At 45.1% G+C, this 15,049-nt stretch overlaps 1 protein-coding gene across 2 annotated transcripts in view; it reads right to left on the bottom strand.

Annotated features, from left to right (window-relative positions):
- Positions 1–471: 471 nt before the first annotated feature.
- LOC138982836 (uncharacterized) overlaps positions 472–15,049 on the bottom strand; it is a 31,497-nt gene continuing 16,919 nt past the window's right edge. Inside the window, exons 3-5 of one of the 2 annotated variants that reach the window (XR_011460987.1) lie at positions 5,009–5,311; positions 3,431–3,796; positions 472–2,323 (exon numbers count right to left, since the gene is read on the bottom strand). Coding sequence is in view for 1 of the 2 variants with exons in the window: in XM_070356196.1 (XP_070212297.1) it covers positions 3,599–3,796; positions 5,009–5,311 (501 nt within the window). In the remaining variant the exon portion in view is untranslated. Of the gene's footprint in view, positions 3,797–5,008; positions 5,312–15,049 lie in introns of both variants that reach the window. The other variant, XM_070356196.1, reaches the window with a different exon arrangement.

Raw genomic sequence — 15,049 nt, 5'->3', positions numbered from 1 at the left:
GAGAGAGAAAGAGTGAGAGAGAGAGGGAGAGAGAGAGAGAGAGAGAGTGAGAGAGAGAGTGAGAGAGAGTGAGAGAGAGAGCAAAAGAGAGAGAGGGATAAAGAGAGAGAGAGAGAGTGAGAGAGATAGATAGAGTGAGAGAGAGAGAGAGAGAGAGAGAGAGAGAGAGAGAGAGAGAGAAAGAAAGAGAGTCCTTTTGCCGCTTCCTACATGCTTGCCTCCCTTGCATTGAAAGCGTTAGCTGTCACATTCTCATTTCCCAGTATTGATTTTCTGAACTTCGCGTTAACCACACACACACACACACCCTCTCTCTAACCCCCCCCCCCCTCTCCCGCGCCCATGCCTGTCTGTCTCTCCAACAGTCTCTTTTTCTCTGCAGCAAACTGGTGATGGAATAACATATACACATGTACTTCACACAATACATGTATAAACAACAGCTTCCAACTAGTCATGTTAGACTCAGAGTAAAATGTAGCCAAGATCTTTATTGACAGAAACGTAGAATAAACAAGCATTATCGAACAATCATACGTTCAGCTATAACGATGAAACTGAAGGCAAAGAGCTATAGTTTGAAATGTAACATTTTTATTTAAATGAAGCGGAAGCGAAGCACAAGTATCGTGTAATGATATATGCTGACTGAGTGAATATACACCCGTGTGTGATGAAGACTGATGGTTATAATATAGAGAAAAAATCTGCGGGCAAGTTATACAGAGAAGCCGGACGCTGGGTTGAACCACTGACTCATGCTCGCCATCTGTTGTAACTTGGGATTGTTACTGAATGGAAGGATTCATTATTGCCTTTTATCTCTCGGTGTCACACGCTGCACTCAAGTTGTCCCTAGCATCCCTCATCTAGGTCACAAACAGCCCCCCCCCCCCCCCATTCTTCCCTCCACCCCTTTCTCCCACCAGCTTGGTGGAGAGCCTATACACTGAGTGAGAAAACTGAGAAAAATGGCAGCCAATATCCAAAACCCCTTTGCAGAAGGGAATGACCTTTGAGTGATCTTTTCAAACTGCTGCTTCAGAAAAATACAAATATTTGTCACTATTTCTCCTCTGAAAAATAGAAGAGACTCTAACTTTGGATTTTACTACACATATTGAAGCGAACAAAGTACCAGATGGTATTTTCCATCCGTAGGTTAACTCCAGTACACTAAGCAAATCCGTGCTCCTCTTATATACTTGAAAATCCGTTTATCTTGCTGCCCCCCCCCCCCCCCTTTCCTCCAACCAGCCCAGCGTCCTAGCGTTAGTTTCCTACACGTAAGCTTTCTTCAGATAAAGCGTGCAGCTACAGTGGCTCTGCGACGGTGTTCCATTATCATTACATGTACATCTTCCGTCAGAAACTTATTCAATCTATTTCAAGTCAAGCATAAGTATCGCCTTTTGGGGGTCTAAAAAGCTATAGGCAAAACAGCCAGCAAATCTGTATTTTTATACATGTAAGATAATGTAATCCAAGTCAGTGAAACATTGTTCATAACACCGGTCAAAACCTGGACATTTGGATGAACCTCGCAAAACCTAATCATGTGACATGACAGTTTGATGTTGCTGCCTATTTGGCACATGTTCTAGCAAATAACAAACGAGAATGTCTTATAGATTGGTGGAAAGCAGTGGTACCTGTGATAAGAGGCCACCTTTGGGACCAGTCAAACATTTTCCCATATCGCCAGGCGTACTTTTGTGACACGAGCATTGAATAGCGAAATTAATGGACAAAGCGAAACAAACAAGGTGCCCACTGGGAGTATTCCTCTCATCAGAGGAACCCCACCTGACAGGCACCACTGTACTTTATTAAGGAGTCTCACGTAACAGGTACCACTGCGTGTAGTTTGTACAATATTCCTATATCAGCAGTATAGGGGTTTCCCCTTTTGTTCGAGAGCCCATGGTCTTTCATAGCAAATAGGAAAAAGCCAACATATCAAAAGGTCCTGCCCTTCCCGTGTAAGCCATTACGTACCGGCCTATCTCAGATCTGTCAGACCGTCCCTCCACTTGAACACATACCAAAAGTCAACATCCGGGCTGCTTCCTGTCCCGTGATGGAATTTTGAGATAAACCAAATTCGCAGCGACACTTATAAAAGTAATTTAACAAAACACCCCGGCCCACCCTGCACGCAATTCAGCCAGGCAGCTGATCTTTGGAATGTGTCCAAACGGAGAGGTGATCTAAGTCCATACGAAGGCCTGGGTCAATGTAAAACGATGAGCATAATCCTTTATGCCTGTCCTAAACTGGGCGAAGTATACTTCGCGAAGCTGGTCGCATGAAGCTTTTAGCACTGAGATTTGCGAAGTTGACTACGCGAAGTATATTTCGCGAAGCTGGTCGCATGAAGCTTTAGCACTGAGATTTGCGAAGTTGACTACGCGAAGTATATTTCGCGAAGCTGGTCGCATGAAGCTTTAGCACTGAGATTTGCGAAGTTGACTACGCGAAGTATATTTCGCGAAGCTGGTCGCATGAAGCTTTAGCACTGAGATTTGCGAAGTTGACTACGCGAAGTATACTTCGCGAAGCTGGTCGCATGAAGCTTTAGCACTGAGATTTGCGAAGTTGACTACGCGAAGTATATTTCGCGAAGCTGGTCGCATGAAGCTTTAGCACTGAGATTTGCGAAGTTGACTACGCGAAGTATATTTCGCGAAGCTGGTCGCATGAAGCTTTAGCACTGAGATTTGCGAAGTTGACTACGCGAAGTATATTTCGCGAAGCTGGTCGCATGAAGCTTTAGCACTGAGATTTGCGAAGTTGACTACGCGAAGTATATTTCGCGAAGCTGGTCGCATGAAGCTTTAGCACTGAGATTTACGAAGTTGACTACGCGAAGTATATTTCGCGAAGCTGGTCGCATGAAGCTTTAGCACTGAGATTTGCGAAGTTGACTACGCGAAGTATATTTCGCGAAGCTGGTCGCATGAAGCTTTAGCACTGAGATTTACGAAGTTGACTACGCGAAGTATATTTCGCGAAGCTGGTCGCATGAAGCTTTAGCACTGAGATTTGCGAAGTTGACTACGCGAAGTATATTTCGCGAAGCTGGTCGCATGAAGCTTTAGCACTGAGATTTACGAAGTTGACTACGCGAAGTATATTTCGCGAAGCTGGTCGCATGAAGCTTTAGCACTGAGATTTGCGAAGTTGACTACGCGAAGTATATTTCGCGAAGCTGGTCGCATGAAGCTTTAGCACTGAGATTTACGAAGTTGACTACGCGAAGTATATTTCGCGAAGCTGGTCGCATGAAGCTTTAGCACTGAGATTTGCGAAGTTGACTACGCGAAGTATATTTCGCGAAGCTGGTCGCATGAAGCTTTAGCACTGAGATTTACGAAGTTGACTACGCGAAGTATACTTCGCGAAGCTGGTCGCATGAAGCTTTTAGCACTGAGATTTGCGAAGTCGACTTCGGTATCAATGAAGGACCACCTTAACGCAGGAAGGGCAGTACCTTTAAATAAGAATCAGCCTGTCACAGTAATTGAAAGATCGACAACATCCCCAATCCCCCAAACCCCACCCCCCCTTAGCAGCTGTGTTGAGATGATGGCGGCGATCAGACGGTGTACTGAAGCAGCGTGGCGAACTGCGTCTCGTCGCTCCCGATGGAGGCGTTGAGGTTGACAGGGACGCCCTTGCCGCGATAGGGCTGGAGGTTGACGTCCCCCTCCCACAGGTCTCCTCCCTGCTTGGTCAGCTGGAACCACTCGTCACCCGCCTTGACCGCCACCCGTTTGGCATCCTTCACCTCCACCTGTAAAAGAATTGGCATTGGTATTGGTATTGGCCTCAAATCGTCATGTGCGGCTAATCTTATGGACATTAGGGCAGCTTTCTCACTGCGGAAAGCGAGCTGCCATACAGTATACTCTTACCAGTTTTTCTTCCTTTTCCAGCATGCGTGTATTCATGTTTCCAAGTCCTGAGACTTTTACTGTGAACTTCGGATCTTTGTCGTGCGCATGCGACCACACGGGGGCGTTCAGACACCGAGGAGAGTCTGCACAAAGTAGACTTTCGGAATGGACACACCCCATTCGCAGTACATTTAACACAGATGAGAATGAACAAAATTGAAAAGGAGGATACTAGGATTTCATGTTTACAATGAAAAAAACCATCAAAGACTTTCATTGATCCTCATGTCCCTGGCTATGGCAGGAAGAAAATGAAATGATTCACACATGAGCATGGCACGGTTTATTGCTTCATCGTCAGAAACAATAAAAGCAGTGAAATGAGTCAACGGAAACGAATAATTCTAGTAAAACTGATTTTACCATGTGTGAGGGAATGACATCCGGATGCTCAAAGATGCAATAACTGATCCGATGACGGCAGGGTTTCGGCAATGACAGCCCAAAATATGTCATTTGACCACTTCGTTATAAACTCAAAAGGTTATTTTTCAAAATCAGTGGGTCAGCCTCTGCTGTTCAGAAATCCAGCTCCATGCCAGAAATCCAACTCCATGCCAAAATTACCTGCCATTTTGACTTTTAATGCGTCAGTGACCCTCAAGACCTCACGAGATGAAGGGTTCCCAAAACCGATCTCTTAAAGGGCAGGTTAGATAGCCTGCAAGTATGTACTGATGTTGGTCTAAAGCAGCGTCCTATAGTGGCCACAATTTTTTTCTAGCCCGTATAAATTGCTCAAATATGGCAAGCCTGCACGGCCTGCATTCAGGAGAAGTAAGCACCCTCGCTCAGCGTCCAAAAGAAGCAGGCCTTCACTGACCTTGAAGTGGACCTTGCTGTCCTTCTCCTGGACATTTGGACTATGCATAGCCCTCTTGACAGTGAATTGACACAATAGCTTATTCTTTGTCTTCCCTCTACAACGGACCTTATGCAACGAAACGAGATTAGGTGTCAGCGTGCTTGGCGCCAGTGCTTCAACATGAGAGTTGGCACATTTCCCATTTAACTCATGCATCGTCTATGAAGAGCAGGCCTTGACTGACCTTGAAGTGGACCTTGCTGAGGTCCTTGGTGGTGTCGAGGAAGAGTGGTTTGTGCAGGTAGCAGCCCTTGGCGAAGTCAGCGTACGCCTTGGGGTAGGGCTTGACGGCTTCCTTGGCCCGCTTCAGGTCGATCATGTAGGTGAAGACGTTGGGCAGTGTGGACCCTGCGGCGTCCAGCTTGGTGGCGAAGATGTTCAGCTTGTACCAGGCCGGCTCCGGTAGCGCCAGGTGGAACACCACGTCGTCGTCCTTCATCTGTGTGAACACTCCCTCCGGCACCTCCTTCTCATTTCCATTCTTGTACTGAAACACATAGACACATTCTTCACCTCACCTGTGTTAACACCCCCTCCGGCAGCTCTTATCCGCTCTGTTCTTGCACTGAAACACTTTCGTATCAGAAATGGCATCACCTGCATACAAAGAACATGCCCCGGTAGCTCCGTGCTGCTTAGCATCACTCTTGTAATACCGCAAAACAAAGAAACATTCTTCACACCATCTACATGAAAATTGTACACAACAAGGTTATTGTGAGGGGCCAGTCAGAAACAATACCAGCAGCGAAATGGGTCAACAGAAAGCAGGATGAAAAAGTGAAGAGGGTTAAACGAAACCGTATGAACATTGACATAGATTAATCGGAGACAGCAAGAGCTGAGAAATGAGCCACCTGTGGACAGTATGTACAGTCCAGTGATCCAACAGGTAAAAGTTCACACGCTGTAAAATGGGCCAGTAGGAGAAAGTACACACGGTACAGTGGGCGGAGAGGGGACTACCAACTGTATACAATGTAAAAGGGTCAATACAAAACCAAGCCTACGGTCATCACAACAGCTAACTGGATCAATAGCAGACAATAACAACAGATCCATGGGTCAACAGGCGGCAATACGAACAGAGCAATGGGCCACCCAAGTCAATAGAAGTAGACAAACGGGTCAACAGGCGGCAATACGAACAGAGCAATGGGCCACCCAAGTCAATAGAAGTAGACAAACGGGTCAACAGGCGGCAATACGAACAGAGCAATGGGCCACCCAAGTCAATAGAAGTAGACAAACGGGTCAACAGGCGGCAATACGAACAGAGCAATGGGCCACCCAAGTCAATAGAAGTAGACAAACGGGTCAACAGGCGGCAATACGAACAGAGCAATGGGCCACCCAAGTCAATAGAAGTAGACAAACGGGTCAACAGGCGGCAATACGAACAGAGCAATGGGCCACCCAAGTCAATAGAAGTAGACAAACGGGTCAACAGGCGGCAATACGAACAGAGCAATGGGCCACCCAAGTCAATAGAAGTAGACAAACGGGTCAACAGGCGGCAATACGAACAGAGCAATGGGCCACCCAAGTCAATAGAAGTAGACAAACGGGTCAACAGGCGGCAATACGAACAGAGCAATGGGCCACCCAAGTCAATAGAAGTAGACAAACGGGTCAACAGGCGGCAATACGAACAGAGCAATGGGCCACCCAAGTCAATAGAAGTAGACAAACGGGTCAACAGGCAGCAATACGAACAGAGCAATGGGCCACCCAAGTCAATAGAAGTAGACAAACGGGTCAACAGACGGCAATACGAACAGAGCAATGGGCCACCCAAGTCAATAGAAGTAGACAAACGGGTCAACAGGCGGCAATACAAACAGAGCAATGGGCCACCCAAGTCAATAGAAGTAGACAAACGGGTCAACAGGCGGCAATACGAACAGAGGAATGGGCCACCCAAGTCAATAGAAGTAGACAAACGGGTCAACAGGCGGCAATACGAACAGAGCAATGGGCCACCCAAGTCAATAGAAGTAGACAAACGGGTCAACAGGCGGCAATACGAACAGAGCAATGGGCCACCCAAGTCAATAGAAGTAGACAAACGGGTCAACAGGCAGCAATACGAACAGAGCAATGGGCCACCCAAGTCAATAGAAGTAGACAAACGGGTCAACAGGCGGCAATACGAACAAAAGAATGGGCACTAGAAACTGTATGATCAGTGAAATTGGTCACTGGTCAGTAAAGGAGACAGTATGAATCGTTAAACAGACCTGCAATCAAATGACGTCTCAAAACATCATGCGTAAGGCCGGGTGCTGTTCACATGACAGAACTACAACCGATGTTCAACAACTTTCAAGCGATTTTGGTCAGAACCAAGTAGGCTGAAAACCGCTGCCCATGTGAACAGCATCAACTGAACGTTCATACTAGTTTTAAGCTACGATTCTCAGCCGACTTGCACATTCGGGCTTGTCCGGTTGCGGGGACTGAGGGGGGAAGAATAAAAGTCTGCTTAAAGTCGTATGTAAAACGCTGCGGAGTCGTACAGCCCTCAACGGAGTTTTTAAGTCGCTACTAAATCGGGACTATATCGTTGATTAATTCCCATGGCAGATTTTTCGCCGACTTGATCTCAGCGACACTTGAGCGACTTTAAAGCAACTGTGAAGTTGGTGGAATGTCGGTTGAAAGTCTGCCTTGTTAGGCTAACATCACTGACAATTAAGCTCCAATTAAACTGAGGAACGTGGATAAAACTGTATTAGTAATGCGAAACAGATAAACATGCATTATAATATTATGCAGGGTTCTGTTTTGCTTTTGTTCGTTTCGGTTGCCGTACGTACACAGGGTTCGTCATACATGCGCTTTGAATGCACAATTTTGTACGGTCAAAAGGGGCGGTGTGAGTGACATTTATATATGCCAAGACGACGCGCAGTGGGCTGTGGCCCATTCTGTATTCATGTCAACCACAAAACTTGTGTATCGGGGTAAACAACCTCTGTGTGAACGTGATACTTGACACGCCGGTGTGACGTTTTCATCTTTCGCCGTGTTGATATTTCGCTTCTCGGCCTCGTTGATCTAGTATAAACTCTACGCTGAACAACAAAAAAATAAAAACTTCGATAGTACTGATGAGCGACCTTGTGTACCTTACATTCATGGGGCCAAATTTGTCCAACCAATTTGTTTTATTTAACTTAGAAATTTGATTCATCCTAAAATGTTTTCCTTCTTACTCAAGGGACGTAACCACTCAGTACACGTTTTCAAAGAATTCGATTTTGGGGGTGAAATCTATTAAATTTTACCACCAATTTTCTTCACATGCAAGAAACTGACATGCTTTTCGTCCATAAATAATTTCACTTCTTAATTTTACCAGGAAACAACATTTCAGTCTTGAGTATATGTCGAGGGGGAAATATGTACACAGGCGAAAGATGAAATCGTGACACCCGGGTCACAATCTCTCTCCACCCCCATCTCTCTCTCCCTATGTCTGTCTGTCCCTCTAAGTCTCTCTTTCATCTCTTGAGGGTTTATGGGTACATGTGTGGATGAAGTTACACATGTCATGTAGAGAAGCCCCTCAGTCATCACGGGATGATTGAGTGTAGACAAAGCACGTGTATGGTTACTTACCTCTCTCTCTCTCTCTCTCTCTCTCTCTCTCTCTCTCTCTCTCTCTCTCTCTCTCTCTCTCTCTCTCTCTCTCTCTCTCTCTCTCTCTCTCTCTCTCTCTCTCTCACACACACAAACTCGTTCGCTCTCTCTCTCTATCTCTGTCTGTCTGTCTTTCTTCGTCAGTCACTTTCTTCGTCACCCCCGCCTCCCCCTCATCTCTCTCTTTGCCTCTCCGTCTCTCACTCACTCTGTCTTTCTTCGTCGCTCTATTTGCGACTGTCATCCCTCTCTATGTCTGTCTCTTTTTGCCTCTCTCCCTCTCTATCCCTCTTTGTCTCGCGCTCTCCTTTCTCTGAGTCTCTCACTCTCTTTTCTTGTTGCCCCCTGCCGCTTAATGCATGGGACATGATCTCTCTTCAAAAATCTCACATTACGGCAAAGACGACGCAACATGATATGTATCACACCCAATTATTATCACATGCTGGGCAAAAGGATAACGTGCAAGGTAAGCGATTATGTGTAGAGTGAAGGATCGTCTAATTAGTGCCAGTGGTATAGCATTTTACTGTCGGTGAATAACCTTAAGAGTGATATGGCCACTTCAACCCACTTGGAATGCTCTGATCTGAATACGTTACCTCGATAGATAATAATTTATGTACTATAACAGTACCTCGATAGATATGTACTGTAACTCGTGCGAGAGAGTCAAAATTCTTCGGACTATGATGCAAACCCGCCACCCCCAAAAGTGAATCATAACGGTCTTAATTAATGAAGAGTCTTTACTAACAGTCATCCCCTGCCTCATTGATTAAAGGTGCTATCCGCCAATAGCTTTAATAACAACACAAGTGTCAACTTAATTTCACCAAGAAAAACAACTCTTGATCACCCGTGGATGATAATCAAACTCCAACCGATTTTCCAGACTGGATGAACCCAACAACTTATCACCAAACTATGCATGCCTACATGAAGCAAGAGGGATGGCCAAATCGTCCGTTTGATCGCCAGCGGCGAGTTAAAAATCAGCACGGGCTAGTAGAAACCGCCTGGCAACTCGCCCGGCTGGCCGATGATAATTCTGGTCAAATGCAACTCTTTTGGTTTTAATATCGAGTTTTCAAGCCATATAAACACTGCATATGCTATCAACTGTGGTATGTACCAGGCCAGTGACAATTCTGCCGGGCTAGTGACTTTCTTCAAGTTACTCGCCCGACTGACGAGTACAAATTTTGAGATTTGGCCATCCCTGAAGCGGTATATATACAGACAAGGGGTTTGAAAACTAAGCTCTGGGTGGATAGGGAGATGAAAGCAAGCTATTATTCACGGATGCTTTTTGGCATCAGCAGTTTGCGAACGCCAAAATGGCCTCAAATCGAACACTTTGCTGCGATATCGACAGAATTTGTGAACTTTTTTCACGGTTGGGGAAAGGTGGCACCAAGGACTGCCGAAAACTACCGATAATAGCCGAAACGTGTATTGCAAGAAACTAATTCCCAGCAACATCCCAAGTGTTGTTCTCAGGCCTCGGTCACTGCATGCAGCAAACCTTTTTGATCTGATGCATTGGTCTAACCCCTGGCCGGTCGACTGTCCGATAGTTTTGACATATAGGAGGTCATCTGACAGAACCATGTTTCCGTAGCCAGGCATTCAGGCCAAAACAAATTTTCAATCCAAGTCCAACTGTCCTATGAGTCTGGGAACAGTGCACCCCTAAATGTTACTATTTACTCTCCTGGTCTTGATCATGTCCACACCTTCTTCTTCTTCTTCAGCGTTCGACAAATCATGTCTCCACCAAAACCCGAGATAAATCTGTAAAATAAAAGTCTTCACGGTGAACGATTCGCCATGAAAACGCATCCTGACCTCAGGTCAAAATGATAACTGGCGATAGCCGTTGAGCGATGATGATCAGAATGCATGAAAACGATGACGTGCTAACATACTGAAGCCCTGACTTATACGTACAGTTCCAAACAGCTCTGTGAAAGCTGATGCGCGTGGGCAGTGTATGTTCACCCCGCCGAGCAAAAAGTGTCCAAGAAACCAAGACTGACCGAGTAGAATGAAATTAGTCGACCTGTGCACAGGAAAATAATCAGTGAACTAACAGTTGTACCCAGAAGAAGAAGAAGACAAAGAAGAACAAGAAGAAGAACAAGAAGAAGAAGACGACTTCTTCTTCTTCTTCTGCGTTCGTGGGCTGAAACTCCCACGTACACTCGTGTTTTTTGCACGAGTGGAGTTTTACGTGTATGACCGTTTTTTACCCCGCCATTTAGGCAGCCATACGCCGTTTTCGAAGGAAAGAAGAATCGTCAAATGAAGAAGACTGATCAGCCTGACATAAAACAGTAAAATAACCAGGTACCAGTGACCCTGAAACGTCCTTCGAAACCAACTACTTGGCCCGATCCCCTTTTAAAAATAGACAAACAGATTTACAAAGAAGCTATTAAAACCTCTTTCGTCAAGCACATCCAATGAAACTACACTTCACATTGCATCATTCTGGTGTTTGCACCCACGCTGAATTCATTTGAATCAAGCAGACCGTTGGCGTCAACAAACAACTCTATCTCGACAGATTGGAGCCGAAAACTGTTGCCCCCCGCACCTCCATCCGTCTGTAATGGCTGTGCAGGTGAAAGGGGTGTTAAATAAAAAAATAAAAAATAAAAAAATATTTGCGAGTTGCATTAGTAAGCAGTTTCTTTCAGTCTTTCTGACCCTCTTAAATTCAAAGTTAAAGGCATGCCAGTGAAACTGGGTGGATGCGAACATCATACAATGCCAAAATACCCGTGTGACTTGGAATAATAGGCCGTGAAAAGTAGGATATGCGCCGAAATGGCTGCGATCTGCTGGTCGATGTGAATGCGTGATGTATTGTGTAAAAAATTCCATCTCACACGGCATAAATAGATCCCTGCGCCATGAGTCCGAGTCTGGAGATACGCGCGCGATATAAGACTTCATAATCAGTATAACATACAATGCGCGTTCCCTTTCTCTCAACCTCACTCTACGCGTGTGTGCGTGTGTGCGTGCGGTCAGTACGTGTGTTTAAATGCGTGTGGACGCGAGTGTGTGTGCGTGAACTCTCCAACAGGCTATTTACCCAACTGAATTCTTTCATAAGTCTGTGAAAGAAAATACATGTATCACCATCAGTCACGCTGGAGTTAAACATAGTAGACTAAAGGTGGCACAGCCTCTTTTAACTAACGAGCACTTTAACGAGGCGGAACGCGGGCTGCACAGAGAAGTGTGAATGACATCGTGTGAAACAGGAGGCTAACACTGATGTACAACCACCGGCGTAAGATATATAGACGTACGTTGGTGTGTCACTGTTTTGGGGTGAAGTGTGTGTGTGTGTATGTGTGTGTGTGTGTATGTATGTGTGTATGTGTGTGTGTGTGTGTGTGTGTGTGTGTGCGCGCGCGTGCGTATGTGTGTGCGCGGGCGAGTGTGTGTGTGTGTGTGGCGGCCGGCTGCCCGCAAGCCCTTCTATACTGTCCGTATCTCATCGAGGGCCCGGTTAGAAGGCCATCACTAGACTGGCCCTCACTTAGCCCCCCTACCCCCCCCCCCCCACACACACACACACACACCCAAACCAGTGGCATGTGCCTGTGGCGAGAGTGTAAGGATGTGCCCTATTTAGATCTTCAGTCCGCGTTGCCTTAGTCACTGTGTACACAAACACTCCTTTCTTTCCATTTTTCCTCCTCGCACTTGATAAAATAGGCGTAAAAACGACTTTACAAAAGCGAGAAACTATGTCGGACAGTCCCCACACACGCACACACATTATGCGGCCTTTGGTTTGGGAAATAACACGGTAAACGTACTCTACTGAAATACTTGTTTGTACTGTAACACTACTTGCAGCGAAAGCACAGTTGAATTAGAGTCTGTACGCTACAGAAGACAAGAGTGTCAAGATCAACGGTCGAACCTGCATTTAAATGAAATAATGTGATGCTTATGGAATACATTGCAAGTAAACTATGACAAGAATACCACATAAAGTGAAAGGCTAAAGAGACAAACCATTTTGTGGCCTCATAGGTTACGGTTGACACACTAGGGAGATTTAAAAGACAGCACGTTTCGTTTTGCAGCTCGTTTCGTTTGGTGAATGAGTCACCCCGCGAAACGGAACGTGAAACGAGACGGCATAGGCCGCAGACAAGATTTAGATGTATTCACGTTTCGTTTCGGAATGAAGGAAGGGCGATAAATCTTCAAGTGAAATTATCACGTCTGTCCTCGATCAGAATGGAAAACAAGAAGGGCAAAGCCCATACGACTCACATGCTTGACCTTGACCTTTACATGACCTTGACCTTCAGGGTCAAGGTCAAATAACTAAACCTAGCAATTACATCATACACTAAGAACTGCTTTACACATTTTTCCTACCAAAATCCAAGGTCATGCAACACAAAGCTGTTAATTCAAGACATAGGAAGTACAATGGTGCTTATTGGCTCTTTCTACCATGAGATATGGTCACTTTTAGTGGTTCACTACCTTATTTTGGTCACATTTCATAAGGGTCAAAGTGACCTTGACCTTGATCATATGTGACCAAATGTGTCTCATGATGAAAGCATAACATGTGCCCCACATAATTTTTAAGTTTGAAACAGTTATCTTCCATAGTTCAGGGTCAAGGTCACTTCAAAATATGTATACAATCCAACTTTGAAGAGCTCCTGTGACCTTGACCTTGAAGCAAGGTAAACCAAACTGGTATCAAAAGATGGGGCTTACTTTGCCCTATATATCATATATAGGTGAGGTATTCAATCTCAAAAACTTCAGAGAAAATGGGAAAAATGTGAAAAATAGCTGTTTTTTAGACAACATTTATGGTCCCTGCGACCTTGACCTTGAAGCAAGGTCAAGATGCTATGTATGTTTTTTGGGGCCTTGTCATCATACACCATCTTGCCAAATTTGGTACTGATAGACTGAATAGTGTCCAAGAAATATCCAACGTTAAAGTTTTCCGGACGGACGTCCGGACGGACGGACGGACGTCCGGACGGACGGACGGACGGACGACTCGGGTGAGTACATAGACTCACTTTTGCTTCGCATGTGAGTCAAAAAAACCCTAGGAGGTGGTCCAGAATCGGGCATACTTTGATTATTTTCAGTCCAAATAAATCACACAGACTTTGTTTATACAAAATCACATACGAAGCCAGAATAAAAATTCGATGCGATGACCTACTTCTGCTTCGCCATTTGCTTTCTCACCATGAAGTTGGATAAATGTACCAGGATCAGCACCCTTCAAAATATTTCAGTTCACAACAGTTGTCTACCTCCAATGAACACATTCTCAGCGCTGAAAGACTGTGAAAGGGTTGATGAATCTAGCAATGCATAAAATGGCCAACAAATAAAACTGTTAGTGTGCAAAAATACTCACAAAAGTTGACGAAATATTGTTCGTTTTTTGGGGGTGGAAAACGTGACTGCGTTTTAACGTTCCACGTTCCGTTTCAGTTGACATTCACCTTTCCAGCGAGAGACCCCCGAAATGATGACGTTTACCACAACTTCAAAACGAAACGTCCCGACGTTTCGTTTTTTAAATCTCCCTACTGAAGCTTCCAAGTCGTTTCCACGGAGTTATTTAGCAACTATACCACTTTCAAATTTCAAATACGATGCTTCGGGTTTTAAAGCGGTTCAGTTGGAAGTTTTAAAAATGCTTGTTGGAACAGCCACAGTGAGTCATGTACGCATGTTTACTCGTGAGGTCTCCCTCTTTGTTCCATATACGATAGAAACGACATAGAATTTAAAGGCACAGTAAGCCTCCCGTAAACCATCACAGAGCTCCCCGAGCGTCTACATACAGTACAAGCATACTTCCATTTGAACGCTCACCGAACGGGAACATCCTGGCTGCTTTCTGTCGAGCGTGAGAAATTTTCAAAGAATTTATTTTCGTAGACTTGGTTTCTTACAACAATGGCGCCTCGTTTTGGTGCTGGACGGCTGTTATGAATATTCCGAATATCGGAAATCACGCCCGGACAGTAAGCCTCCCGTAAACCATCACAGATACTGTCAGGCTTTTACACACAGTACAAACACCCTTCCATTTGAAAGCTCACCAAACGGGAACATCCTAGGTGCCCTACGTAAAGAGCGAGCAATTTTTAAAGAATTAATTTTGCAGATTGTCTCGAACACTTTTTGGACCCATCCTGAACTCAGGTCAAAAATGAGTTACTTCCCTTCGAGTCTCATTCTATCGATGTAAACTGGCCATAGCCGTGGATCGATGATTATCAGAATGTTTTTGGACCGTGGTGCGTTTTTGCGCTAGACCTAACTTTTAAAATCAAAATAATAAATTGACAGCTTGTTACACAAACATTCTTTAATCATAAAAGAATTCTTTTTTCATCAAGACAAGATCAGTTCAATTCGAAGTTGTGAAAGTTTGAAAAAAGAAAAGCCCGGAAGCAGGGTCACGCAAGGGTCGTAGCAGACGACGGTTTATGCATATCGCCGTTCCTCTCAACAGTCAAAAGCCATCGCTAGAGTTCTTGTGAACCAC

Source organism: Littorina saxatilis, linkage group LG12 (genome assembly GCF_037325665.1).
Source record: "Littorina saxatilis isolate snail1 linkage group LG12, US_GU_Lsax_2.0, whole genome shotgun sequence".
Lineage (NCBI taxonomy): Eukaryota > Metazoa > Mollusca > Gastropoda > Littorinimorpha > Littorinidae > Littorina > Littorina saxatilis.
This window is presented reverse-complemented; position numbering and strand designations above follow the sequence as displayed.